At 47.8% G+C, this 15,381-nt stretch overlaps 1 protein-coding gene across 2 annotated transcripts in view; it reads left to right on the forward strand.

Moving 5' to 3' along the window:
- LRRK1 (leucine rich repeat kinase 1) overlaps positions 1 to 15,381 on the forward strand; it is a 126,051-nt gene that overhangs the window by 1,246 nt on the left and 109,424 nt on the right. Inside the window, exon 2 of one of the 2 annotated variants that reach the window (XM_032391250.1) lies at positions 3,571 to 3,793. In XM_032391250.1, coding sequence (XP_032247141.1) covers positions 3,697 to 3,793 — 97 coding nt within the window. In that variant the 5' untranslated portion in view covers positions 3,571 to 3,696. Of the gene's footprint in view, positions 1 to 3,525; positions 3,794 to 15,381 lie in introns of those variants that run through there. The other variant, XM_032391249.1, reaches the window with a different exon arrangement.

Here is a 15,381-nt window from a genome sequence, read left to right on the forward strand (position 1 = left end):
CCCGCCCCCCCCCCCACCGGCCACCCTGGCCCATCTTGCTCTCCAGCATGTGGTCTCTGCAGTGTTGACCCCTGATTCTTCACATGGCCAGCCACCCCCCCCCCCAAGCCCAGCCTCTTTCTCACATCCCTCGCTCACTGTCCTTCTGGAGTCTCCAATGGTATTATGGTCGCTCTTCATTGATTTGCTCTCTCCTTTAATTGCCTGGCAGTCTCGACTGGAGCTCCAGGGTCCAGAGACCATTCCTAGGCACCAGCATTGCTCACTGCTACATCTTCACTCCCGGAACTAAGAGGTGCCTAGTACACACTGGCACAGGGATAGAATGGCTAATGGACAGTTGTAACTTGTTTCTGGTTTCAGACTCGTGAAGGGCTTCTGTTCCCAAACCCTTGGGTGTTCATCTGGGACTGAGACCTACACGTTTCTCTTGTCTGCAGCTCCTCGATATTTTGATGTCCATGAATCCATTAAACACATTTTGTAGACAAGCCAGTAACTGATCGGGGAGGCTAGTAGTGCCAAAGGGATATCGAGGACTGTGGATCAACCATCTCTACCATGCTTTTCATTCAAAAAATTACTGGATAAGATGAGCGTTGCTAACATGCTTCATTTGCAAGCGTCTTCCAGCCCTTTGGTACTGGCAATCCTTTCCAAGCCTCTTGAAAAGAGAGGTAAGCAGATCCTGGGTCTCCTAGATTTCTCCTCTGTCAGAAACTTTGTAGCAAGCACTTACTTAACTGTGCCTTCCCCACCAGCTGTAAGTTTCACGAACTTGTGGAGTTCAGTCCTCATAGAAGGGGCCCAATAGAAACATTTGCGAGTGAATGTCAGGTTCCCCTTTTTTTTATTTTTCATTAAGTATTCAGGTTTATTCATTAATGCAAGTGTACAGAGTTGGCAAACGAAAAATGGATGAGGTTTTAAAAGGTATTAAAATAATCATGACAGAAAACTTCTTGAAGCCCTCTTAAGGATGTATCCACCGTAATGAAAACAAGACATGTAACTTGCAACCAGGATTTGTTGCATTGGTCTGAACCCAAAAGAAGCCTGAGGAAGCAAAGATCTGTTGGAGGGCAAAGATTAAGCAAAAGTTGAGTCACCTCATTTTAAAACTTCTACCTTAGAGTCTCAGCCAACATACAAATTACAATTGAAAAACTGCGCCAGTCGTAAAATCCTCCATTGGTAAAGAGATTTTCAAAAGGAAACTGAAAATGAAAAGAGGAACAAAAGTGCTGGGCAAGGGTTGGCCTAAAATATTTTAAAGATTTTTTTTTTTAACTTAAAAGCATTCTATGGTAAGACACTTCTGTTTTCAGAAGGAACGTCTACTAGCATTTGGATTTTTTTAAGGTGTTGTTAGGTAGATGTGGTAGCTGATTTTAGGAGGTGTTTGAAAGCAGATGGCCACCGTGCTCCTTGGTTTCTGAATGTTACTGTAGGATTTGGAGCCTTTAGTTTAAAACAGAGATGGTTTTGCTGCTTTTCCGTGTTCTTGTTTCAAGCTGGTTTTCCTAATCAGATTTTTACAATTTAGAGAGCTTTGATGGTCTCCTAAATTTTGTCCAGATTGATCATTCCTCCTCGGATTGTTCAGACTCCCATACTCCAAACACAGGTTTTCCTATGTATGGTTTGCTGAAACCTCTCACTCTTTAGTTCAGAAAGGTGGGGGGGTCGTAATGGACATGGCCTCTGGGGGAGGGGTTTCCTAACTCCTTGACCTTCCCCTGCCTATAGGAGTACAGCCTACCTGGGCCTGATTTCCAGGATCTAAGATGAGAAAGTTCCAGTGCTCTCCCAGCCTTATTCTGTAGCTTGCTCAGTGCCCACACTGTTCAGGGCACCTTCTAAAACCTGCTCGGTGGGGAGACAGTATGTCTGCCCTCCAGCATTGATACTCTGAGCTTGTTAATCAGTCTGCCAGGCCTCCCACTGGTACTGTAGGTGAGAACCACCTCTGGCCCTATTATAGAAAGTGATTGCGGAAAATTTACCTTATTTCAAATCACACAGCAACCCTGCGAGGTCGCCTGGGTGAGAGGGTGCATGTCTATTTTTAACAGATGGGAAAACTGAGACACACGTAAGTTTCGGCTTGAGGTCACACTGCTGACATGTGATAGAGACAGGCCAAGCCTTTGATGTCCAGATTGTGCTTTTTTCCTTTCCATATTGTCTTGGGCATGATTTACATGACCTTGATTTTTTTTTGTATCATTCTCCATTTCAGTTATCTGTTTCAGAGGATAGTTGCTAATGACCCTGTACTTAGTTATAGTATAGACTCTCTGCAAACACTAGTAGAAACACACGCATTTCACATAGTAATCCCCTCCCATTGTGCGATTTATCCCGTGCCAGGCCTGAGCTGGACCTGGGTCTTGCCCTCAAGGCAATTCTGGAAATTTAATCATCATAGCAGGATGGGCACCTGTGTTGGGGGGCACCAGCGTTGGGGACCCCCTGCCCCAGGCTCAGTGGGAGCCCGGCATAAGAGAGCAACACCCTGGTTCAGCAGTTATCACAGCCTTGTTTGTTTGGGGAGATAAATCTTAATCTAACTCAGAGTTTCTCCAGATGATTGGAACTGTTCGGGCCAGATAATTCTCTGTTGTGGGTGGCTGCTCTGTGTATTGTAGGATGTTCAGTAATGAACCTGACCTCTACCCGCTGGATACCTATAGCACACCAGACCCCAAACTGTGACAACCAGAAATGCCTTCAGCCATGGCCAGATGTACCCAGGCAGGCAGAATGTGTGGGGCTCCTTCCTGTCATCCCCCAGGGCTCAGACGGACTTGTCTTCATAACCAGTACCAACGCCTTCCAGACCCCTTCTCTTTGGGATGGTTGCCTGCTTGCTTCTTTGCGATTATAATCTTGCCTCTGGGCTTCCAGAAGACTTTGTCCTGGACAAAGGGAAGGCCTTATATCATGATCAGTTATTAGGTGTGTCTGCCCCATCCTTGAGTGTGAGCCTCTGAAAGCAGAAACCTCATTTAGTTGTATTGGTGTCGCTGGGCAACTGACAACGTTTATGTGTGGATTGAACAATGAACCCTTTACCAGTGGGTGTCTGCAATTGTTGGGGTTGCTTCGAGACTGGTTTTTTGTTTTTGTTTTAGAGAGAGCGAGAGAGAGAGAGCGAGAGAAGGGGAGCATGCACAGGGACGAGGGGTGGAGGGAGAGGAAAAGAGAATTTTAAGCAGGCTCCATACCCACTGCGGAGGCCAGTGTGGGGCTCGATCTCACAACCCTGAGATCATGACCTGAGCCAGAGTTAAGAGTCGGACGCTTAACTGACTGAGCTACCCAGGCGCCCCTCGAGACTGTTTTTTAAGTAGACATGACCCATGGGGTGCAAGGTGAGGTGGGGGGAGCTCTGTCCTTTCACTGCCCCCACCAGACTGGACGTGGCTAGACAGATGGAATGTGAGGAGGAATGTTGCCCAGGAGAAGAATACCGAGGTGCAATATATAAATAGTAAATGTATGCAAGGGTACAGGAAGGGACTTGACAATTAAGAACACACTTTCTGATTTTATGATGTTTTTCAGCACCAGAACGAGACAGCTTTCCGCTCAGCCATGACTGTGTGTCTGTGCCTTCGTCCATCCTCCGGGGAGCGGTGGCAGTGGTGACCCCGGCCAGGACTGACTTGGAGAACAGCCACCCAAGAGTCGATGGCTGGCATGTCTCGGCGACCGCCCAGCATGTACTGGTGTGTGGGGCCAGAGGGCTCAGCTGTGTGTCCGGAACGTGCCATGGAGACCCGTAATGGTAAGAGCAGGGCCAGCCTGGCACGCTGGGCATCACCTGCCGTCCTGTGGGGAGTCCAGAACAAAGGGTTTTTGACGGAAGGTTAAAAATGCCAATTACTTGGTGAAAGTCTCACTATAAAGTATATCTTGGGATTCTCACTTAAATTCTAAACATCAAGGGGCTGGGGGACAAAATTTATTATGGACGCAAAGATCTTAAGAATCAGGGCATTACTTCATGTTGGTTAAAAAGGTTTTTTAATGGGGATTTGGTTTTGTTTTCTCATGATAAAAATAATACATGTTTGTTAAAGAAAAATTGAAAAAAGGAAAAAGAAAAAGAGAGAGAAGTAGGGGAAAAGAAATCGCCAGGAGTCCCCCTGGCCTAAACACAGGCACTGCTAATAGCTTGGTCTGTTCTCATCCAGTCTGCTTCTCTAGGCTTTAGGGATTTTGTTTTAATTTTATAGTGTGTATACAGTTTAGTATCCTCCTGTTTTCTCCTAACTTTGCCAGTCACCTAACTTGTATGATCATCTTATGTGGGAACACTGCATAAAGTGATCGACCTAGTCCTCGCTCCCCTGTTGGATGTGCAGGAATGTTCGGGTTGCTTCTAGTTGCTGACTCTTACCGAAAACATCCCATTCCCATCTTTTTATACATGGTTTTGAGACTGTTTCCATAAAATATATTTATAGAAGTGTGATTATTAGGTTTGAACACTTTTAAGCCTCTTTCTGTGTATTGCCAGGTTTCCGCTAGAGTTGTACCACTTTTAACACAAGTTAAGAGGTTGGCATTGACACTGTTGTTAACGATAAATATTTGTTAAGCCCTGAGTGCATACCAGGCCCTGGATTCAGTGCTTTAGGAAATCATCTCATTTAATCCTCACAACGACCTGGAAAATGGTCATTTATCCCCACTTTATAGCTGAGGAATTTGAGAGTAAAAGATACGTAGAAACTCGGTGAAGGTCAACAATTTGTAAATGGCAGAACTGCTATTTGAACCCTGTCTTCACTCTGGAATTCTCGCCCATAGAGTCTAGGCCATCGTGTGGGGTTTGAGAGGGCCCGTATGTTGTGTTTGAGAGGGCCAGGGTGTTTGTACCCTCCATGAAGTTAGCGACGCAGCGTTGTACCTGGCTCAGCAGACACTTTGTTCAGTAACTTGTGTGTCTCTCTCCGTTGAAGATGCCCCAAAGCTAATTACGGTGATGTTTCTGGAAGATTGCTTTGCACATAAATCAAATTATGAAATGGGAAAAGAATTTGTTTCTCGACATTGCCCAGCACTAAAGGTTCTCAGAACGTTCGACTTGCATCTTTTGAAAAGTTATTTCTCTCTTAACAGACATATGTCTGTTTTCTATTACTCATTAGAAAGGCCTTGCCTAAGGGCGCCTGGGTGGCTCAGTTGGTTAAGAAAGGCCTTGCCTTATTAGCCTGAGATCAAGGTGACCTGCGGTAGAACGTGTTATCCAGTTTTTGAGTAGTACATCTACTTTCCAGTCCTCTCCAGCTCCATTATTCCCCTGTCTCTCCTCTTAGCAATCCTGAGGAATGAGGGTAGAATGGCGATGTTGGGGCTTACTGGGTGGGTGCCTGTGTCAGCTGAAAAGGCCCCAGAGGGGATCTGCCCTGTCCCCTTCCTGGTCAAGAGTTGGTGATCTAAATGAGTAGGTCTCTACCCTGGCCCCCAGAAACACTGGGGTGTCTATACTACCAATGCCAGGCACCCCCTAGGCTCATTGGAACAGCATTTTGGGGGAATGGCAGGCATGGGCATTTTTAAAAACTTTTCCACCCCCTTCCCATGATTCCAATGTGCAGCTGGGGCTGAGAATCAACTGGTCTAAAATGTTTGGGTCCCCTAGAACAGAACGTCTTAAATTGCAATATATACTCAAGTCCCCTGGGGATCTTGGTGAAATGCAGATTCTCACTGTGTAGGTCCGGGGACACCGAGATTCTGTGTTGTTAATAGGCTCCCAGGTCATGCTGATGTTCTGGTCTACCCACAGAGTTGCAAGGCTGAGATGATGGCTTTCTGAGGGGCCCGGGGATCCCCACCGAGTCTTACAGATCCTTGGGAGCTGGGCCAATGGACAATGAACAGACCTGTTACCTCTGGCTCCAGGTTAAGGAGTCACTGCTGACTGCGTGTTAGCTAGAGTGATGAACGTGAATGTCAATGACATTCTCCCCCCGCGCCGGCGGCAGAGATGCAAGTGGAGAAAGCAGAAACACACCAGGTCTCTTAAGGTCGAGGCGCAGAATGGCGTGCTGTTGCCCTTGGCCAAAGCAAGTCCCATGGGGGCCCCCCAGATGAAGAGCTCCATCCACGAGGAGGCCATGCCCAGGCTGTGGATGCAGACAGAGGTGAAGGACTGGTGCCTGTCCTTCCATCTGCCATGATGGGAGTTAGTGGGCTTCAACCCTTTGAACAACATAATGTGTCATATTTGTATATTGTTATTTATTTGTTTAAGCGGCCTGCATGAATTCCTTCCTGGAGCATATATAGCAGTTAACAGTGGAGTTGCTTTGATGGGCAGTCGTGAGAGGTAGGGTTGGTGAGTCCCACCCGCTGGCCTTCACCTTGACCCCAAAGCTCTGCAGGCCCAATTTTAGAAACATCGCATGTTTGGATTTTATTTTCATAAAATACAAATCTGCACACCAAGACCACAGCCTGGGGGCAGGGCACAGTCAGAGGGTAACACAGTCACATGGAGATTACAACCACTGCTCTTTGCTCATGCGTAGGCTTTATGTTTTCTACACTGAGCATGTGTTCCTTTTTTGTTTTGTTTTGTTTTGCATTACATTTGCAACCGGAAGAATAACACTGCCATTTATTTTTAAAAGTGTTGCCTCTTTAAATACCGATGTTTGGTGATTACGATCTAACTGGCACATCTCAGTGCTCACTTCTAAGGCCAGCGTTGCTCCGACTGGCCTCTTATCTCCTCATTTCTTTCTGGAACCAATGGAGGTATATTTGCACCCACCATCCGGGCTGTGACCCCAGCAGATGAGCCAGATTTGTTCTGCTCACCTTCTCCCCAGACCTCCTGGGATCCCAGGGAGCCCTGCTTCCCCTCCCGCCACCCCCGTCCACCCACCTCACCCCCGGGAAGCTTAGCACACACCCAATGCCCAGCATCACCAAAGGAAAATTGACTGCCAGGAAGCAAACCGATAAGACTCAAATTATAGTCAATGTAGGAACAGCTCTCTCTCACTTTTAGAAGCTCTCTCTTTTTAACAATGCTTGGAAGACAGCATGCTTTGGAAACGATGAAGTTATTATTGGGCTTCCGAACATATTTAGAAAAAGATCCAAACGTTAATGAAAATCAGGGAAGAACTCATGTTTGACTTTGGGGTTTTGGGGTGATGGCATTTTGTTTGCGTACCGATGCGTCCTAGGGGTGTTTCTCGCGCCCATACCTGTTTTGCTCGAGTAACTGACCTTGTGCGTGCTTAGAATGGCTAGCCCTTCCAAAGCCCACGAAGGTGCAAGCACTTCACCAGTTGCCGGTGGGGCCAGGGGGTCTGGGTGGGCCTGTCCTGTGTGTGTGTGGCACAGTTGTGTCCCAGGAAGGCACCGTGCAACCTTATTGGCACCGTCAGCAGTCAGCTGGCCTGGGGTGCATGAGGGACATTTAGGAAGCTTGGGTGAGCGGAGAGCATGGGCTGATAGAACGAGGGTCAGTGAGATAGTGGGCTGGGGCTGCCGGGCAATCTGTGTGAACAAACACACCATGAGACACATTCTTTGGCGTCTGACACTCCTCAGAGTGGAAAAACCTGTCCTACCAGCTGAGGTGAGGCTCCCTGGAAAATGGAAAGGTGAACAAACGTCTAAATAACTCAGGCCGAGAACTCTTGGCGAGACTCTCTGGAGGATGAGGGGTGCTTAGGGAGACGTGGGTCACCGGGGGGTGGCTCAGGTCCCCCACTGCTCTGTGAGCAGCTCTGACTTCAGCTGCCTGCCTCTCAGAGCACTATCCTCCCCTGAACCAGCATGGACCAAAGGAGGACAAGGAACATTCCAGAAGGTCTTCAAATCCCAGGTTTTTACACAGCTACTTTCAGTGTCCTTCTCTTTTTCTCTTGGCTTTCTCAAATCTGTATTAAAAATAACTTCCCAAGAGCCACGTGCTTTGCTCAAGTAGGGGCTCTTCTTGCCTTCTGGAAATAGAACTAGGAAATAGGCTGAAATAGGAAGTGCCCCTCTGGTGGGAGTGTGCTTTCTTGGAGGACCGCTGTAGGAAATCCTACAGGGGGCAGGGCCGCGTGGATGTGGGCCTCTCCGAGCGGAACTGCCAGCCCATGTTTCTAACCTGTTCCTGGAGCCCATGTCCTGCTCGAGCCTGCTGGGCCAGGTTCACACCATGGGAGCGAGGAGGGTGGACAGGGCTTTGCTTAGAAGGAGACTGTGGTCCATAGGGCGCCCCTCCCCCCCCCCACCTCCCAGCCTGGCCTCAGAAGCAGCCCTGGACCTTCCAGGGACCGTATCCAGTATCCAATGAGGAATCCCTTACTGAGGGAGGTGAAGCAAAGAGAGGCCAAGCGGTGGCCTCGGGGGTGGGGAAACGGCTGCGGGCATCCATCCATGAGGGGAGCAGTTAGCTCAGCTGCGCTTCATGCCCACAGAGCTCTGCCCAACTGCAGAAGCTCTGGCTTCGATGGGGCTTTTAATGTCACCCTTAATCGGAGGCTCAGACCTTCTGATTATTTCTCCAGAATGTACTTGCTTACTTCTAGCAATGGGGAACTGACTCCCTCTCGAATAAAGCCAGCCTGTGGATGGGCGACACTGTTAGGAAGTTTATGCTGCAAGACCAGTCCTGCCTTTGTGGCATCTAGCTCCGCCCACCTGGGCTGATAAGAATCCCTTACCCCCCCTCCGCCTTTCTTGAAATAACTAGAAGCAGATACCTTGCCCTCCCTCCCTGTGGATTCCTTCTCAGGCTGAGTAAACCACCCACTGCCTTCAAGAGCAAGCAGCCTTCTCCTTGGTTATCACTGAGCTTTTTTTTACTCCTTGGTCTGTGGAGCCATTAGGCCGGCCAGCTGGGCTCAGGGAAGGAGCTGACTTCCTGCCTCTCCCCTCCCCCCACCCCGCTCCCTCCACCTTGCCACATGCGGGCTCTTGGGAGCTTCCATTCTAGGGGGCAAGAGCCTGAAGCTCACCCAAGCCCTCAGCCCTGACCCACGGCCCGCCTCCCCTTACCCAACATTGGCCCTTACTTGTCTCCCCTTCTGAGGGGCGGGCAGGACAGTCCCACCTGGTAGCCTCTGTGTCTACCTGGCATGCATGCAGTGGCCAAGAGAGGGGCTTTTCTTTCCAGCCCTGCACCCGGACCCCCACGGAGACCCCTGTGAGCAGGAAGGTGTCTGTGTAGACATCCCCAGGTCCCGGGGCAGAAGGACGAGGATTTTCTTCCACCTGTCTGATTTCCTGGTCCACATGAGTTAGACCTCGAAGCAGCTGTATTTAGGGATTTTTATGAAATTCTTTAGTTCTCTGGGTATGGACCCCTCCTCAGGCATAATCTATAAATCCAAACTTTAGTAAATGAATTTCACGCGCATTTTCAGGAACCCTGATGAATGAAAATAGGGGGCTTCCAATATTCCTTCGAAGTCCTTCACCAGCCTGGCCTCCCCAGGGTTCAGTTTGTCCAGGTTCCACTTAGACATCTTGTTATTTATTGACATTTGTCTTAAAGAAGAAAAGAGAAAAAGACCGAAAAAAACCCAGAAACATGTATCTCAAGCATCCTGAGCCCATAACCCTGATGTTAGAGAAGAAATCACACATTAGTTAGAAATGATATTTTCAACTGTAAACAACTTTTTTGGATTATACTTCATTTTGCTCATTCTTTTAGGGTCGTCCTTAGCAGCTTTGATCCCATCTACCCTCCCTCCCCCCACCCAGCATCCAATGGCTGGGCATGTCTCCAGGTGTTGGTTTAAAATTGCCTACCTGGGGCGCCTGGGTGGCTCAGTCGTTAAACGTCTGCCTTCGGCTCAGATCATGATCCCAGGGTCCTGGGATCGAGCCCCACATCAGGCTCTCTGCTAAGCAGGGAGCCTGCTTCTCCCTCTCCCACTTCCCCTGCTTGGGTTCCCTCTCTCGCTGTGTCTCTCTCTGTCAAATAAATAAATAAAATCTTAGGGCGCCTGGGTGGCTCAGTTGGTTAAGCAACTGCCTTCGGCTCAGGTCATGATCCTGGAGTCCCTGGATCGAGTCCCGCATCGGGCTCCCTGCTCGGCAGGGAGTCTGCTTCTCCCTCTGACCCTCCTCCCTCTCATTCTCTCTCTCTCAAATAAATAAATAAAATCTTTAAAAAAAAAAATAAATAAATAAATAAATAAATAAATAAAATCTTAAAAAAAATAAAAATAAAAATAAAATTGCCTACCTGGTCATTTCAAGAGAACCAAGACCCAAAATAACTTATTTTTGGCATCTTGAATTTATCAGAGACTTAGAGAGAATTACACACATTCTCATAGAACTGTCACATGATATAGATAAAGCCACTGTGATCTTTGGCTCCTTCCTATCCTTTCCAAGTGCTCACTGGTAGCTGAGTGTTTCCTTCCCATCCTCTCCCTGTACTTGTGCCCATGCACGTGCACACACACACAGTCCTTTTGTCGTGTTTCTGGTTTTACGTGCATGATAGTCAATTGTACATATGTTGTGCAACTTTTTTCCCTTGAGTTGGCTTGTGGGCTTTTTCACGTGCACCAAATTCGATAGTGTGAATAGAATAATGTTTATCCAATCAGCCTTCCATTAATGTGCCTCTAGATGATTTCTACATTTTGCTTATTATCGTAAGAGTTGATTAGCACTGCCTATGACCCAGCACAATTGCAGGACCCAAGAATAAGCATATGAAACGTTACCCAAGTAATACACACCCCTGGTTAAAGAAGCAAGTGATGCAGAACAGACTCTAAGGCAAAGCACCAGGGTCAGCTCCCAAAAGGGTCTCTATTTCCTGTGTCTGATTCTAGTTCTTCCCGTCATTACCATTTCTCTACGTGGAGAATATATGCCTGCACATCTGCTCCGTCAGCTGAGCCAATGTCCATGGCCTGCCTGCCGTAATAAATGATTTCCTTCACTTCTGTGCCGTGTCTCCCGGCTGCTCCATCCATGCTGAATTCTATCAGTGTAGACTCATCTTTGGGTCGCATTCGTGGTCTTCAGTGATATGTTCCCATCACGGTGATTTGGCCTGGGGACTCAGTGTCATCCTTGCCCTGTGGGGGTCAAGGGGTGAGCACCCCTTCCCTTCTTTTTACCTCCATCCCCCGTTTCTGGCTCATACTCAGAAGTCTTGGGCCCTTATTTATTTGAAGCACATCATCAAGAAAACTCCTAGCCCAGGGCTTATGCAGGCACACGGAAGAGACTGGACATTCCTGGAAGCATGTTCATTTTGCCCTCCCCGGGGTCCCGCTTGGAAATCGTCTGCCTTCAGAATGTGGAAGAGTCCACTCTGTTGTCCTCTAATGTGGTTTGATTCCTCTGCTTTGTGGGTGACCTTTGGGTTTGTTTGGGTTTTTTCCTCCTCTCTGGAAGCTTCTAGAATCTTCCCTGTATGCTCGGTCTTCTGAAATCTTGGTCTTCATAACACAAGACCTGGGTGAGGGTCCTTTTTCATTCCTGCTGCTTGGCACTAGGTAGGCCAACTGTTTAGGCCCAGAAAATTCCTTGTATTCCCTTTGATAATATCTTCCTCCTCTGCTTTTTCTCCTTTGGGTTTGATTTTGTTTGTTTTTCTGGAACTCCTTGTAGTCATGATACATGTTGCCCATCTTTTCTCCCACATTTTCCGATTCTTCTTCTTCTTCTGAAAATTTGAGAGATGTTCTTGACTCATCTTCCGTCCCCTCTACTGACTGTTTCATTTCGGCATTCATCTGTGATTTCCAGAAAGCTCTTTCCTTTTCTTGGTCGTTTCTTTCAGAGCATTCTGTGCCTGGGTTATGTCTGAGGTGTTTTCTTGAATTCTCCTGAGGATCCCAGTGGGCATTTATCTTATTTTATTTTAATGCCAGTCTTATTACCTTCTCAGGTAATTTTTAAAATTGATTTCTTATATCGGATTTATTAAGATCAATATTTTTTTTAAAGATTTTTTTTTAAATTTTATTTATTTGACATAGAGACAGAGAGAGAGGGAACACAAGCAGGGGGAGTAGGAGAGGGAGAAGCAGGCTTCCAGCTAAGCAGGGAGCCCGATGCAGGGCTCGATCCCAGGACCCCGAGATCATGACCTGAGCTGAAGGCAGACGCTTAACCGTCTGAGCCACCCAGGCGCCCCTAAGATCAATATTTTTGCAGTGAATTCCAGATAAACCAATAATTATACGGTTCAGAGCCTTATTAAGGAAATTTGCAGTCAGTTGACTTGATAGGCAGAGCATGTGTCTAAATGACACAGGAAGCAACTTCCCATGATGCCAAGAAAAGACAGTAAAAGTGCTGCTAGAAGAGTATTTTTCCGTTGTCACTTATTATGGGAGTTTTTTTGTTATCTGTGTTTCTTCTAAGGCCTCACTTTCTGTTTGACTTATTAATTCAGCATGATTTTGTCAACAGTTACCAAGCATCCTTTTGTGGTGGACAGTGTTCCAAAGACTTAGGACATAGCAGGAGCGTGGCCTCTGCTCTTGTAGGGCTTGTAATTCTGGCAGGAAGAAAAAGACAACAAAGAACAGGAAAAATCAGAGAGCGATGCTTGACGAAGAGAGCATTACAGCAAGAGGAGGTGCTCAGGGGGCACCAGGGGGCTATTTTTCACTGTTATTGGGTAAGAGCTCTCTGAGGAGGTGACTTTAAATTTCAGGTCTGCCTGGTTGACCAGAAGGAGGGAGCCACGCGAAGACTGGGAAGAAGAGAGTTTTTGTAAATATCCTGAAAACAAGATAGGATGATGTGCCCGGCTCTCCCTCCTGTGCCCCTCCATTCACTCCACGTTGTATCCGAGCCTTCTACAGACCGAGCACTGGGAAAGCAAGAAAATGTCCTCAGGATACATTCCAGGGGGCGAACACGAGAAATAAGCTGGGTGCGCCACCACCAGGAGTGGGAAAGGGGCCACAAAGGAAGTCAACCAGTGTGCAGGTGGGCAGAGGGCACTCTTCTAGCTTGGAGGTCGGGGAAGGCGTCTAGGGCGAGGTGGCATTATTGAAGCAGAATTAGGTGAATGGAGGGAGGGAGTCAGTCCCATAAAGGGCTGGGGGAGGGCTCTCCTGGCCAAGGTCCCCGAGATGGCCTGTGTGGCGGGAGCAGAGTGTTAGAAGAGTCAGATGAGGCTGCACAGGTGGGCCTCCGTGGCCGGCCAGGGCAGGGGCTCGGGCTTGATGCTGAGAGTAATTAAAGCAGTCAGAGGAGGCCCAGGGGATGGGGATGTGGCCCAGGTGGGTGGGGCAGGAGCAGGAAGAAGAGGAGGGACCTGGGATCTGTTTGGAAGCAAAAGCTATCACGACTTGTTTAGGTGTTTAGTGTTATGTAGCAAACCAGCTCATAACCCGCTGGCTCAAAGCAACGATTTACGACTCCCCAGGATTCTGTGCATCAGGATGCTGCAGGGCTCCGCGGGGCGGCCCTTCTTGCATCTCTCCCACATCTCACCCCCCACGCTCCTCCACGTGCCTTCTCCCTCTCGACGTGCTTTCTCGTCATCAAACACCAGCCCCCACTTCCTTCCAGCAGAGCAGGTGGATGGGGGGCGGGGGCGGGAGGTGGGGAATTCAGAAGCAGAAGCTCTTCTTGAAGCTCAGGCCGGGCACTATCTCTTCATCACTTCTGCTGCCCCCTGTTGGTCAAAACAGGGGGAAGGCCAGTCCAGATTCACGGTAGGACGGGAGAGATTACACCTCCTAAAGGGAGGGAAAGCAAAAAGGTGTGGCCATCTTTAATATACCACAGAACTTGGTAATGGGTTACAGGTGAGGAGTAAAAGAAAGGGGACTCAGATGTAAAACATGACAGGTGTAGTTAGAGCCCCCTCTGAGGACCTCTCCCTGACCCCTGCCCTCCATCAGCCCCCAAAGGTAACTGTTATTTTGAAGATAATTGGAACCCTTTGCCCTAATTTATACCATTGCTAAATATATGGGAGTCCATAAATATGTAGTCTTATTTCCGTCCTGCCAGATGGGTCCCCTCAGGGCTGCCATAAATTCCACATCACCTGCCTGAGTTAAGGAAGAGGCTTCACTGAGGAAAAGGCAGTCACAAAGCCTGGGTTTGCAAGATGGATCACGTGTGGTCCCCAGTTTCTCATCCTCTCTTAGGGAGCCATGCCAGGGCTTCAAAGAGGTGGGTTCCGGTCCCGCGAAGGGTCTAGCATGGGCCCCCCCCCCCTCAGAAGACTAGCCTGTCAGTGGTGTGCATGCTGATGTGAAAAGAGGACATCCTGGAGCCATGGGATGCCACAGTCCCTCAGCCACCAGACTCAGGGGATACTGAGCTCGGGTGCCAGCCCTTCAGCTGAGAGAAAGGGGGGCATCCCTCTGCTGGCTCACTGTCCCCGTGTGCAGAGTGGGGGTGGGGGGGGTAGCAACCAGACTCACGTTTTGGCAATCCTGCTCCTTTCCGAACAGTTTAAATATGTAAAAATTTAAAAGAAGTATTTTCCTACTGTGCCACTCTTTTTGTAACTTGCTTTTTCAACCCACCTTAAGTTTGCACAGGATAAGGGCTGAATTTTCCAAGAAGCTGGATAAAACCTTTTGCCCATAAAACTATCGAGACCTGGTACTTTTTTTCTGGGTCGATGTTTTACCATCAATTCCACCTCTTTAAAGATTGTCGGTTTATTTAAATGTTCCATTTCATCTTGAGTTAATTTTGGCAATACATTTTTCTAGATAGGCGTCCATTTAATTTAGGTTTTCAAGTGTATTGGCTTAAAGTTCATAGCGGCTTTGGGATTTAAAATATATTTTTTATTTTATTCATTTATCACAGATAAATCATATACTTGATATAAAATTCAGAAGTACAAAAGGGAATATAATGAAAAGTACTCCTTCCCACCCTGGGCCCCAGTCTTTCAGTTCCTCTCCCAAAAAGTCAGAGAAAAAAGTACCCCCTCTTGGTTTTTTTTCCTCAGAAACCACAGTTTTTTGGCCTAGATTTAAAACAGCTGTTTTTCTTTTCACAAATCTTTAGCTTAGGCAGAATTTTGAAATGTTATGTTTTTATCTTAGTTATTTTTTATTTTCTATATTATGAAAACTTTTTTTTAAAAGATTTTATTTATGGAACACCTGGGTGGCTCAGTCGTTAAGCATCTGCCTTCAGCTCAGGTCATGATCCCAGGGTCCTGGGATCGAGCCCCGCATCGGGCTCCCTGCTCGGCAGGAAGCCTGCTTCTCCCTCTCCCACTCCCTCTGCTTGTGTTCCTGCTCTCGCTATCTCTGTCTCTGTCAAAGTAAAAAAAAGAAAAAAGATTTTATTTATTTGAGAGAGAGCACAAGCTGAGGGAAGGGACACAGGGAGAGGGAGAAGCAGACTCCCCGCTGAGCAGGGAGCCCTACGTGGGGCTCGATC

This window comes from Phoca vitulina, unplaced genomic scaffold, assembly GCF_004348235.1.
Source record: "Phoca vitulina isolate PV1807 unplaced genomic scaffold, GSC_HSeal_1.0 scaffold61, whole genome shotgun sequence".
Classification (NCBI taxonomy): domain Eukaryota; kingdom Metazoa; phylum Chordata; class Mammalia; order Carnivora; family Phocidae; genus Phoca; species Phoca vitulina.